At 35.8% G+C, this 14,924-nt stretch overlaps 1 protein-coding gene across 1 annotated transcript in view; it reads left to right on the top strand.

Moving 5' to 3' along the window:
- Positions 1–14,924, top strand: part of spen (spen family transcriptional repressor split ends) — a 570,588-nt gene that overhangs the window by 376,024 nt on the left and 179,640 nt on the right. Inside the window, exon 10 of the mRNA XM_090393943.1 lies at positions 9,322–9,498. Within this exon, the coding sequence (XP_090250069.1) occupies positions 9,322–9,498 (177 nt within the window). The remainder of the gene's footprint in view (positions 1–9,321; positions 9,499–14,924) is intronic.

The raw sequence follows: 14,924 nt of genomic DNA on the forward strand, positions 1-14,924 counted from the left end.
TGATAGGGTTTAGCATAAAGCCCTCTTAAAAAAGCTAGGCTCCACCTGCATATCAGTGACATTTTCCAATAGATGAAAATTCAATATTTACAAATTTGGTCAATCACAGTATATTTATACTCTTTCTTATTTGATGAAAGTTGCTCTTTACAAATGAACAAATCTTCTAAGAATATCTAATTCTACAGCCTTAATTACAGTAGTTATCTTGATTACTTTGTTAATTTTACTTCTATAAAAATTGAAACCTTATTTCCTAAAAATAACTACAGGAATACCTTGTGTAGCGTGGTTAATTGGTTCCAGGAAGCGTCTGTCCTATGCAAAACCGCATTGTTCGAGGTCTATTTATAAAGGTTTTCAATTTAATTTATTACAAAAATTTAGGATAATAAAAATGTTTAAAAATGAAAGAGAATTGTATTTTTATTAACTAAATAACAAATAAAATCCTTTTAAATGATATAAAGTTGTAGAAAACAAAACAAGTATTGCTTCAATTTTAGCATACAGTAATTTACTTTTTACTAAAGTAGTCTTTTAGTGTTTGTTGAACCATCCTTATCTTCTTTGTCCCTTCAAGTACTAGATCTCTATAGCATTTGATGGCATTATTGAGACTTTGTCTCACTTTGATGCTTCTTTCCAAATTCGGGTCGGCATTTATGAGAAAGTCGGAAGCTTCGTCAATTTTTCTCACAAAAGTTGAAAGGTCAGCAAAGGAAAATTCTTCAACCATGACATCAATAGGGTCTTCTTCTGCTTCATAGGCTCATTGTTGTTCCAACTCCAAAAGGGTTTCATCATCCAGATCATTTGAATGAAGAATCAATACATTCATTCACATTGTTACAATCTAAACTTGTAAAACCAAGATCTTTGCCCATTTGAACAATTTCTGTTGAGATTTCCTCTTTCTGTGTTGCAAAGGCAACAAAGTCCTTTGAACAATGCAGCAAGATATTATGCCATATGGCTCTCATGTTGCTTTGAGTCATCTCTTGCCAAGATTCATAAATATCTTGAATGGCATCTTTTATGTTAAATTTCTTCCAAAATTTACTCAAAGTCCAAGAATCTTCTTCTGCTGCAGCTTTAATAGCTTGAGCAAAAGTTCGTCTTGAATAGTAAGCCTTGAAAGTAGAGATAATGCCTTGATCCATCGGCTGCAGAATTGATGCTGTGTTTGGAGGGAAATAATGAATCTTGACATTTTCATCTAAGTCAGTCAATAGAGTTGGATGGTGTGCCACATTGTCTAATAAAAGCAAAATTTTGAAAGGAATATCGTTCTTTTTACAATAGCTTTTAACTTCAGGGCAAAAACAAGTTTTAAACCAGTTTTTGAAAATTGAACGAGTCATCCACGCTTTTTTATTCAAACGCCAATGAACAGGTAAATTGTTCTTTGTAAAGCCCTTAAGAGCTCCTGGGTTTTCTGCTCTGTACACTAACAGTGGCTTCAATTTTAAATTACCTGATGCATTACCTCCTAGTAAAAGTGTCAATCGGTCTTTTGACACTTTATACCCAGCTTGTGTTTTTACCTTCTCTGCTAGAAATGTGCATGATGGCATTCTTTTCCAGAATCTCGTCAGTGTTAAAAATTTGATCATCTGTGTACCTTCCTTCTCAATAAGCTCCTTCAATTCATTGGGAAATAATTCTGCAGTTTTAGTATCAGCACTTGCGCTTTCACTGTGTATTCTTACGTTATGGAGTCCCATACGCTTTGTGAAATTGTAGAACCACTTGCGACTTGTTAGAAAAGTTTCACTGGTTGTACCTCCCTCTTTATCGCTTTTATTTTGTCATATAGACTTGTTGCTTTTGCCTGGATTATCATTTGACTCGAAGGAATCTTTTTCTGATTACAATCTTCGATCCAGATCATTAGAAGGCGTTCCATATTTTCCATTGTAGAAGATCGATTTCTCGTGATCACTTTTGACATATAAGAAGCGGTGCTCATTCCATGTTGTTTAATCTTTTCTTTGCTCTGAATAATTGTTCGTACAGATGACTCATTCATTGAATTCTCACATGCTATTTTAGCAAACGAAGCGCCATTCTCGTGACATTTTATAATTTAAAGTTTCTTCTCTAGTGTCAACCACTTGTGTTTTTTTGTTACTCCAACAGTGTGTTCTTTCTTTTGTCTCTTTTCACTCATACTTCTTCTTCTGCAGCTTCTCCCACTTAAGTGGGGGTCACTATTGATGATGAGTCTCCTCCACATCCTCCTGTCTTGGGCTGTCACCACATCTAAGTTCTTCATCCTCAAGTCCTCTTCTACCAGCTCCCTCCATCTCTTCTTTGGCCGCCCACACTTCCTCCTTCCTTGCACATCGATCTTCATGACCCTTCTTCCCACATATTCGTACTCCCTCGTCATCACATGACCAAACCATCTCAACCTTGCCTCCTGTATCTTCACTCCTAAGTTAGTAACTTTCACTGTTCCCCCTCGCATAGTCATTTCTCAGACGATCCTTTTTGGTCACACCGCACATCCACCTAAGCATTCTCATCTCTGCTACTTCCATCCTGCTGATGTTATTTTTCCTCAGGGCCACAGTTTCTATAGCATACGTCATAGCTGGCCTCACTACTGTCCTATAGATTTTGCCTTTCAGATTGATCGACACCCTCTTATTGCATAACACTCCAGCCATCTCCCTCCAGTTCCTCCAACCCGCTTGTATCCTGCATCCCACTTCCTTCTCAGCTCCTCCATCTTCTTCCACTGTTGAACCTAAGTATCTAAAGTCCCTCACCTTCCTGATAACATTTCCTTCCAGCTCCAGATCTGTCTCCTGGCCACCGCCCACTGTGCAACACATATACTCTGTCTTACTTCTGCTCAGTCTCATACCTCTCTCTTCCAGTACTTTTCTCCATCTTTCCAATTTAGTTTCCGCTTCTTCTCTTGAATCTGCACACAGCAAGATGTCATCTGCATACAACATTGTCCAAGGCACATCTTCTCTCACCTTCTCCATCACCACCTCCATCAAAATGTTAAACAGAAACGGACTTAATGCTGACCCTTGATGCAAGCCAACTGTTACTTGAAAACTTTCTGTCTGTCCCAGAGAGATCCGAACACTTGTCTTCACATTTCTGTACATCTCCCGCACCAACCTTACATATTTCTCCGGAACCTTCTTCTCCCTCAGACACCTCCAGACTTCTTGCCTTGACACTCTATCGTATGCTTTCTCCAGATCAATAAATGCCAGATGTAGCTCCTGTTGTTTCTCTCGAAACTTTTCCATCATCTACTGTAACCCAAAGATAGCATCTGTTGTTGATCTACCAGGCTTGAAGCCAAATTGTTCCTTTGCAATCGCCATCTCCTTCCTCAATCTTCCATCAAGAACCCTTTCTAGGATTTTCATTGTGTGGGACATCAACTTTATTCCTCTGTAATTTTTGCAGTCTTGTGCATCCCCTTTTCCCTTGTAGATGGGGACAAGAGTACTCTCCCTCCATTCCTAGGGTTTATTTTCCTGTTGGCAAACTTTCACGAACAGGTCCCACAGCAGGTCAATTCCCTCTTCCCCCAGTGCCTTCCATGCCTCCACTGGAATCCTTTCGGGGCCCACCGATTTTCCATTGCTCATCCTCTTCATGGCCTCCCTCACTTCCACTCTACTGATGTTCTGCACCATCCCCTCAGAAGGCTGCCCATCTTCTCTGTGAGTCCTTGCATTTTCCTCATTCAAAAGTCCCTCAAAGTATATTCTCCATTTGTTTCTTATGTCCACATCCCTCCATAATACTCTTCCTTCAGCATCTTTGATCTGCCTCACATGTAAGATGTCCTTTGCTGCTTTATTTCTACATTTTGCTAGTTGGTAAATTTTTCTCTATCCTTCCTTTGTTTCTAATTGATCATACAGATCTTGATGTGCCATGGCCTTCGCCTGTGCCACAACTATCTTGGCTTCTTGCTTTCTCTCTCTGTACACCTCTCTGTCCTCTTCCATTCTTGACTCATCCCACTTGTGCTTTGCCTTCCTCTTAGCTGTCACTGCCACTTGTACGTTATTATTCCACCACCAATCCTCCTTCTGCTCTCTAATCTTTCCAGATGTCTCACCAAGCACCTCGATTGCACAGCTCAGGATTACTTTTGAATTATGTTTCCACCAATCTTGTACACTTTCCAGTCCATCCGAAATCCTCTCTAACACCCCTCTCCCTAAAACGATTCCTCACACTCTCTTCTTTTAAGCGAAACCACTTAATTGTCTTCATCCCATGGCTTCCATCTTATCTTCGATCTCATTTTAAAGTCTGCGCACAGCAGTCGGTGTTGCTGTGCCACTTGATCTGTTGGAATTACTTTACAATTTGTCACAACCTGTTTTCTTCTAGTCAAAATGTAGCTGATTTGTGAACTGTTGTTACCACTCCTAAATGTTATCAAATGTTCTTCCCTCTTGTAGAAAAATGAGTTCACAATTTCCAAGTTCACAATTTTCATTCATACTTAAATAATAAAAAAATATTAAATACTAATATTAACATAAATAATAAAATGCCGGGGAAAGAACATGTCTACATGAGAGCCATTCGAATAACTACTCATAAACGTGGCTCTCAACTGTCACTTGCGGCGCCCGGGAGTCGCCGGTCAGTGTTGACAGTGTTAGTGTAATAATGATAAGTGTAATAATAAAAACCGTTTTAGACCAAAACCCACGTTGTTCAAAGCCGCGCTATATAAGGTATTCCTGTATTTCGAAACCAACATTCTGTATTTTGTATAAACATGGTACACATAGTACACTTTAGCATCTAACTTTTTTTTTTTTTCCCTCTCTCTAGGTGTTACTTTGATTAAAAATTAAATTATAGTTGACAAAAAAATTTATTTTCTGCCTTGCTTCATTTAAGCATGAGTAAACAAAAGTTTGCTGCATCTTCAATGCTTCATGGGGTACTGAGACAAGGTGATTTCATATCAGCTTTCTTTGCTGTCCAATAATTTTTTGTGGTTACCACCCACGAAAGGTTATTACATAACCTATAGTACACTTCTATCATGGGGTGGGCTAAGGATTTTTTTTTTTTTTTTTTTTTTTTCCCATTTTTGTCCATGTTATATTTACATGGTCTGGAAACCTGCTCTATAGACCAAACATCAAGCCAATTCAGGCATCCAATGAGCAGGGCAGTGGTCTCACACTGGGTGATGAATTCATCTTCCTCCTAAGGACAATCACAAATATCCATGCCCACAGCAGAATTCGAACCAGTGACCTGTTGGTTGGAGAGCAGGTATGCTAACCAGGCAAGTGTACCATGCATACTCCATTTCAGTTATACTGCTATGAATTGTGAGAAAGTCACCACCCAAATCTAGTTCAACTTTTATTGTGGTCTCATCACTGGAAGACTCATGGATACTCTGCATTAGAGATGTAACAGGATTTTTCTCTGGGACGAGAAGTAAATTCAAGCAGTTCTTGTTTTCATTTTTTCTTTATACATATCTGAAAGGAGATATTCCATGTATTATGGGATACTAAAGCAACTTGATATGAAGTCAGCTGCTTTTATATACAGGAAGCTTAATTTTGAAGATATTTCATATGCAAACTCTTGCTTTCTTAGCTATGGGAAAAATAAAGATGAAAACAAGAATATCATTCCTTGTCAGATTTCCTTGCAATAGCATTCCTTGTCCTTAAAGGCTGCCATTCAGTTTCTTTTGTGCATATGTTCTTCAAATTTTCTTCATGTAATGAATCCCTCAACAAGCAGGGTTTTACAAATTGTGCAAAATCCTGCTCTAGAGCCTTCTTCTCCAATGGTCCTAGGTGTTTTAATTTCCTTGCATGGAACTTTAAGCATACGCTGATCACCCGTCTTTATTTATTATAATAATTATTATTATAACAACTGCCATAGATTCAATAGACTCATTGTGGAATCTGTTGGCTCTTTATCGCTCAGTAAGCAACATATCTGTTGTATTTAAATTTATTCACACTCCTAGCATTGCATTTGTCCCCTAGTCTCCATGTCATCCATAAGCTCCACTCTGTGTATATTCTGTGTTAATCCAGTAAAATCTCCTCACCAACTTAAATATCTCTATCATGTTGCCTCTTTTCTGCCTATCCTCTAAATTGAAATTCACCTCTCCTCATAAACAACATTCCAAAGTCCTCGTGTTACCAAAATCACTTCTTTCCTAATCCTGTTCAGAATTTCTGCCTCACAAAATGGGCAGCCAGATTCTATTTGTAATTTAACCATTTCATTATAGAATAGCACATCAGCCACTTCCTTATTACTTGCATGCTCCTTAGCAATCATAGCAGTGAACAGTATAGCTTTTGCTATGCTTGCAATCTGCCCTCTGAATATTGCTGCTGTTATCCATCTCATCCACCTTCCAAAGCACAATTCAGAACCAACAAGTGGTTAAGGAAAAAAAAAGAATGGTTCTTTAAAAATTGAAAAGCTGTGGGTTGCATTCAGTGGAAGGCATTTCCAAAGAGCAGAGGTGAATGAAATAAAGAAAGATAACTAGTTGGTTTGGGGTTGTAGGAATGTTGACCAGTGGCTGCTCATGTTTTACATGATTAGAGGAAATTTATTGAGAAATTATAGTGGTCAGTCTGGTGGAATGAAAGTATACTCATGAATGTACCTATAAAGAACTCATAATGCAGACACATAGTGCCTCTGATAAAGTGATGAGAGAGAGAGAGAGAGAGGTGAAAAAGGAAGGGCAAAAGTTATGTGCAACAGACTTAGTGCAGGCTTGACTGCTGGTTGAGCAGGAGGCAAGTTGATTGCATATGGTGTTTACAAAGTCTCCTTTGTATTTGTTGATGATTTTTTTACACTTGTTTTGGACTGTAGTTTAGACTGAGCAGAAAGCTGAATTTTTTGACCTGAGCCATTGAATATATATATATATATATATATATATATATATATATATATATATATATATATATATATATATATATATATATATATATATATATATACACATACACACACACATACATATATATCATGGACTGCAAAGGAACATATTTCAGAGAACCAGGGATTGGTTGCTGTGGAGTGGGACTTTATAAAGTCCTCATTCCAGTAAGGATTATTTCAGATGTTTGGATTCAAAAAGTGGAAACAATACCCACACATGGAAAAGAGGTTTAGAAATCCTGGAGGTCTTCTCACTTGGCACCATTGTAGTGCTGTAGGGTATGAGGCTGAGATTTACTGGATGGAGATTGATCCATAGAAAAGGAGATGTGAATGAGGCTTATGGCAATTATGCAAAGAAGAAAGTAAACATCTGCAGTGTATTTTGGAAGGAGTGCTGGTTTTAAAAAAAAAATGTATAGAATGTTGGAGGACTGTGAGGATTATCTGGTTTTCTGGTTGGTAGGTTAATACTAGGTTAGATCATGACTGTCAACAAATGACTCAAGCTTCCCTTCTACCTTGATCTGTGAAGTTAGAGATGGTGAGTCAGGGTGATAATATCACATCCTAACTTCATACATGTGGCACCTAGTAGAGCCAGTAGTAGCGCAATTATTTGCCACCTGATTAGGAAGCCTCTACACATTACCATTTGGTTAATTCCATGTACTATCAAGTGGCTAGCCATTTGATAGTACAATTTTTTTAATACCACTGTGTTTGACCATGTTTAGCATCGCCTTCACTGCATGCAAAATAAAAAAGCGTGAGGGACCGAAACCAGAGACCTACTCTTGAGTTGAAACATGGTAGTAGTTACATTATGCCTCCAGTTACCTTAGCAGGCATGGTTGCATTAATTTTACAGTTGACAGTTTGGGAGACTGTCAGTTTAAGACCTGATAGCCTGACTGCTCCAGATTCACTTTGTGGTTATCCAACCCATAGAGGATGTAGGTAAAGACATTAGTTCTGTTGTCAGTTACAATTTAAATTGTTTTTCTGAAATATGTAGTTTAGTGCTGTGTGCCTATCACAGTTATAATTGCGCTCTGATGATGCTAGTTAGAAAGCCAGTGAAATATTATTGAGTTTATTAAATTTTTTTTTTCTCCATCTCTTGGTATTGTTCATTTCATAAAATATTATTATGAGTCATCAGCGACACCTAAGCCTTTCTACACACACATGCCTCCAGTAAGTAATGCTGTGTTTTTCATCATCCAATAAAAGTCATCTACTACCTGAAAGTCTAATTGCCATTTCCTGTAGCTAGGGAAGATGTGCTTATAACCAAGGAAAGGTGGGGGTTTGATTTTGGTAAAGGTTACCAAATTACTATATTATAGATAAAAACTTGCCTATCAAGTCAGTTCATACTTCATGCATGCAAAACAGATGAAACTCAGAAAACAAAAACAGCAATTCATGACACATGAGAATGTTCAATTGGATTGGTTGACACAATAACCAATCACAGCCTCTAGGTGCTATTGTCTCAGAGCTCACCCTGCCTTGCCTTCTGAGCAGTTTTAAACTGCTATGATGCTAAGAATTTGACCTGCTGCACCATCTGTACATCTTTTCAAAGGTATATGTATTTTGAACACAAACCTGCGCTATTAACGTGAATGTGATGCAATGTTTACACATCAAAGTGTTCTCTTTGTGAAGCATTAGTATATTGTGTTTACTTTTAGGAATCATGTGAAGTCTGGAAACAATTAGGGGACTCTTTAAAGGGAATAAACACAAAAATATAATATCTGTGATATTACTATTTGGTGGATGAGCACCACACACCTGGATATTCTCCCCTGCTAATCACATATACTTTTCCCTAACTACAGATGTACAGACTAGTATAACTGCAAACATCAGTCTTAGCACTGTTATTATGCAGTGGCATTACCTCTCCTTAGAGTTTCACAGCACAAGACTCATTAAGAACTACTCAGGATATAGTCATTTCTTTGGCATGTTCCCTACAAAATATGTGATATGTCAGCCATTCCCATAGTGTTATTACATCTAGTCCCCTCAACACTTCATACATATGATTCATTCACTGCTAATTCCTCTAACATTTTCCTCCCTTCTGGAAGTTGTTCAGCATCATTTACACTGTACTTATTAATTCCACTGCATTCTTTGGCATGGTCACCCTGTTTTTTGAATACCATGTGTTTCTACTTAGTTTTTTTTTTTTTTAAATGAATGAATCGCACCCATGAAAAACTTTGTTGTTTTCAAGGACAATATGAGTCAGATTTTGACCATTATTACTAATCCATTGCCTGAAAGAAAATTTCATTTTAAATGCCATTCATTCTAGATTTATTTGTTATTATATATCAATAGGGATGGCAGAACAGGATTTGATAATCGGGCTTATAATAGGTATGAAAATCAGCCAAGAACTGGAAGAGGAAATTTTCGTGGGGTACAAAGAGGAGGCTTTACTGCAAGAGGACGGGGACAAGGATTTACTGGGCGCTATGAAATGTATCATGATGAATTTGGAGACAGAAGGCACAGGTAAAGTTTTTTATTGAAAAGAGTGTTCTTTCAGCAGAATATATTACATACAATTAATGCAAATCTGTTGATGCCATTAGCATTATCAATATAATAACTTGGTTAGTAATTTGATTGACTATATTTGTTGAAATTTTTTATTTACAATATGAGTTTTTTTTTATATTACACAGTGATTCTCAGTTATTCAATCTTCAAATAGCCAAACCCTCATTTAATTAGTCTGAATATCCTCTAATCCCTGGAATTGAAGTATGTAACTGTACTATAATTGGACGTTACTCTCGGTTAGCTGATCAGCAGATCGATTTCCATTTTCGCATCCTTCATAAATTAACTACATACTAGTAATGTCAATTTATGTCTTTCTTTATATTAAACTAATAGCTAATTAAAAATTTTTTTGAACAAACATTCTTGGCATTTTCTTGCTTAACAAATGGGTTGTATTCCTTAACAAAAAGTCTTCTATTAAACAAAAATTTGTTATTCACCTTCACTGTATAAATGCTGTGTAATCTGAACCCTGTGAATATAATCGGTGTTTTAAATCAAACTTAGATGAATTGGTTAAAATATTTAAAATATATAAACATCATTCTTACATTTGACTTGTCAACCATTTATAAAAATAGAACTAAAATAAACAAATCATATCTAGCTACTACCATAAGCTCCTCTTTAATTTCTACTGGCAGAATATGTTGAACTCAAAGAAAATAAACTCCTTACCTCTTTTTTTTATTACACATATTGAGTATAACCACTAGCAGTGCACAGAGAAGTGGAATATATATGGTAATGCCTATTGGTTGAACCGTATACAGTGCAAATTTGTTGGAGATGTAAAAGATGTCATTTTCACATAATTCAACATAACCTTTCACTTTTAGTGTTAGCAGGAACTTCATTATAATGAATTCGAAGGAAAAAAGTATTTTCTTATCTGAAATAGCTCTCTATAATAAGTATCCTTTAAAGTACTGAAATTCGTGTAATAATTAAGGGCTCTTCCTCTGAGTCCCTGACTCCCTGAAGGTGCTTTTGTAATAATAACATGCTATGCAGCAAGCTTATATTGCATGTCACAAATAACGATTAAAATGGAAAAACATATATAATATAGGTATTATTTCTGAAAAAATTTCCATGTTACTCCTAAGTAAATATTATTTTATGGCTATTTAGTCTATTTTTGTTTAGGAGTACCCTTTTTTTATATAATGTCATTGACTTTTTACTCAATTTTTAAGGCATTACCGATGTTTTGAAGACAGATATATGAAGAATATATATATAGGAAGAATAATTCGGACATACTTTTGTAGGATGTTGCTGGTTGTATTCTTATTCAGTGGCATCAAGCGTATGGCAATATACATTTATATGCTGTTAAGTATGACTAAAAAAGAGGGAGGGGTGTTGAAAATGTGGGGACAGAGAGATGTGGGAGAATTATCAGTGAGGCAAGAGGTGTGTGAATTTTAAACCCAGGTTTTTTAAGGGTGAGCAGAGAATTCTTGTGGGGGGGGGGGGGGGGTGAAAGATAGAAATTTTTGGGGAAGGAGAAGGATATGATGGAATGTCCGAATTATTCTTCATATATCTGTATTTAAAAGATCAGTAATGCCCTAAAATTGAGTTAAAAGAAAATGACATTATATAAAAAAGGGGTACTCCTAAATGTACATAATATTTTATTATCACCGAATTTTCAATTAAGTCTAACTATATCGAATCAGCTTAAAAGAGAATAGAATACTCATTTACCTGTTTATATTGTGTTATTCCATTCTCTTTTTAATCATATAGTTGCACTGATGATGGTCATGAGACGTGATTGAAAATTCTGGTGATATCAAATGTTATGTTTATCCATTTTAGTTGTGATGTAGTTGTAATACTTCCTACTTAGAAGTCTATCTTTGGTCATAAGCTCTCACACTGTAGACATTCACTATTATCCTACAATATGGGATTTTGCAGGATAACAGTTGTCACTGAGCATCAGTACATATGTTCTACTGAAAATAAAGAAGTGACTTATACCGTATTGTAGGTGTATGGTAGGCAAGTGAGGGAAACAGCTAAAAATTGACGGGTGTGGATCTGTTAAAAGGGTTGGAGTACTTCACAACCAGATGAGCATAAAGATGGATAACAGTTGACACTTTGAATGGTTAAAAATATATTTTTTTACAGATGACTAACTTTTACATTAACATAACTAAATTTCAATTTCTCAGCAATATGGCATCATCCCCTAATACAGCGTTTCCCAAACTTTCAGTACCAGTGTACTCCTGTTAAATTTTAGTAATGATATAAATATATAATAAAATAAAAATGATATAAATATACATAATAAAATAAAAATGAATAATAAGAAGTTTAATGAGATGAATGAAATTGTCAATTATCTTGTGGTCAAAAATAACCGTTTTACTATCAAGAAGTTAGTTCATTGAAATCCAGTTCTATATATTATATTTTATTTTTAGCCATAGATGGGATCCACATCAAGAATACGTTTTTGTTTTTTAGGTTCACAAATGGAGAAAATCCAGTAGATGCCCACATAGGTTGTAAAATAATCAATGAGGACTGTTACAATTTAAGATATGATTGATTCAGGAATTTAACGGAGAGTTCCATCTGTGCAGCTAGAACTATTTGAGTTGACTCTTAAAAGTTCATGGAATGTAAAAAGGGGGGAAAAAAGCCTCATGCCCTTAAAGACCTTTCATGCCCCTGGGGATTTGCATGTCAAACTTTGGTAAACACTGCCCAAATGCCTGATAGACAATTGACAGTTCCACAGTGATTGTAATGAAAAAATTACTTTACGAATATAAAAGGAACATGTTTGCTTGGTACAATTCTATTGTTGCATTTCTGAGAAAATATAATGTTGTAGAGTGAATCACTTCTCTTTTGTTGGGAAGGGGAGGATGTCATGGTCTCTCAATTCTGTGCCAAGAAGGAGGGGTGGGGAGAATAAATGATTTAAATCTGACTTTCCATTTGCACTTGACTTTTAAATCAAAAATCTACAAATGCAAGCATTGCATTTTTGCAAAATTGCTCATTTTCTTTTCAAGATAATTAAACCGTTTCTTGGTGGTGTCCTTTAAAGAAAACTTTTCTAGTCACTTGATTTCCTCCCCCACTTCCCCACCTTTATGATGGGAATCCCAACCCACAAATGTAACCTATTGTATGTTAGCTCTGTAGATTGGCTAAGGTTTTTAATTCCCTTTCTGATCTATTTTTCACAAAGCTGGAAATTATATCTTCTATTAAGAACTCAAAATTGTCTTATAAAACTTTGCTTGCGACATTAGCACAACAGAATAATTTCTTATCTGACATTGCAAGATGACTCTTACATTATTTCAGAAATGATTTCTTAATATGGACTAGTTTACAAACATACCTTATACTGACACTTAACAGTTTTTAAAGAATGGTATTCAGTGTACTGCCAAAGAAGAATGCTTGTCATTAATACTAATGAAAGGATGAACACAGGATGCAGTGTGCAAATTTGCACTTTTTCAGATCATTATCACACTGAAAATTTTCAATTATGATTACTAAATTTTCTTCTGAAAGAATTGCAGATGTTAGATTCTGAAAGAATTGCAGATGTACAAGCAGATGTTAGAACTTTGGAACATTTTTACTATTTTTATTTTGAGTCTTAGATGCCATAAAACACTCTTTGTAGATCTCTTTCAAAGACTTAAAATTTGAAATATGATGTTTTCTGCTTTTGAAATAAATTTTTTCAAAGATGTGATCTTTCAAATGATATCAACTGTAATGTCCTTTGTTTATGGTCCTATATTTGAATTTTACCAAACACGGTATCAATTGTTCTACTGCATCTGATAATATGTGTAAGGTGCACTGATCATTCTCAAATGAAAGCAGTTTAAGGCTATTTTGTTCCAATATTATCTGTAACCAGGTAAAAAGTTTCACTAAAGATGAAATAGAGGTAGTTGCTTGTAGTGAATTCATGAAAGGACCAAATTTGTAAGCTTATGTTTTGGTGTAAGACAGTAAAGAATATTACATAGTTGCTATATAAAACAAGAGCTTACATTTCTGTGCTGCAGGGTATTGAAACAGATCTACCAACATCCGTGAATTGCCGTGTAGTCAACGGTACCTTGTAGCACTGAAATGTAAGATAATGTAAGATAAGCAAATATTAATAGTGGACCTGCATTTATATTTCAGAAGGTGTCCATTGGGTTCAAATTGCAGGTAAGATGTGAGTAAAGTTTTAGTGTTTTCCAGTTGAAGATGAGTTAGCAGTCTCATACTAAGCAGGGAGATGTCTTCTTCTTAGAAATTTAGATTTTTACTTGACAACAAATCAGTTCACTGAGTGGATAGCATAGCCACTCCCTAAATTAAAATCTCACTATGCAACACTCATCTTACCATTTGCCATGTTCATTTGTACGGCTAGCATTTCACTTGAGAAAAAAAAAATGAAATTTTTACTAATCTGGGTGAGGCATACACACTCAGGCAGATCTCTTCAGGCTCAAACAAAACTTGCATGAAGTTACCTTTTTTTTAAAAAAAAAAAAAAAAAATATTTTATACACATACATTTTATCATTTTTTACATTTTATCCAGGCAGCTGGAATAGATGATATTCGACCAGAAATGCTCAAGTAGGGAGGTATAAAGGTCTTACAGTGGTTGCACTGCATAGTTCAGAAGGCCAAATGTAGATGATTGGAGTAGAGCTCTCATCTATCCTATCCCAATGGCTTTAACAGGCCTTTAAGGCCCACAACCTTCCAAGCATGCTTGGATTTCTTAACCGAAATACGAGGATAGAATGGTCACTCCTATGACCATTGGTAGAGCTCTCATAGTACTCATTTATAAAAAGGGAAATAGAACTGAATGTAAGAATTACAGAGGTATTTCCCTACTGAGTGTTCCTGGTAAGATTTATGCAAGTATACTTCAGAAACGGTTGAGAAGGAAGATATTTACATATCTTAAAACTTGGTGAAGAACAAGCTGGATTCAGACCAAATAGAGGTTGTCAGGATCAGATTTTCACTTTACGACAAATAGTTGAGAAATCATGGGAATATAACAAAGATCTGTATTTAAGTTTTATAGATCTGGTGAAGGCATATGACAAGGTGCCAATCGAAAAGCTATTCAAAACGCTACAGTTTTATGGTGTTGGTGGAGCATTATATATCAAGCAATACTTAGTCTTTATTTCAGTTGTAAGTCAGCAGTTAGAATTGAAGGAAGTACAGGAAGATGGTTCAATGTTAAATCTGGTGTGTGAGACAAGGATGTACATTATCCCCTCTGTTATTCATTATCTATATGGATCACATTATGAAGGAAAGTGATATTAAACCTGATATCAAAATTC

The sequence above is a fragment of the Typopeltis vanoorti genome, chromosome 6 (assembly GCF_054136105.1).
Source record: "Typopeltis vanoorti isolate ZY-2024b chromosome 6, IOZ_Tvanoo_1.0, whole genome shotgun sequence".
NCBI lineage: Eukaryota > Metazoa > Arthropoda > Arachnida > Uropygi > Thelyphonidae > Typopeltis > Typopeltis vanoorti.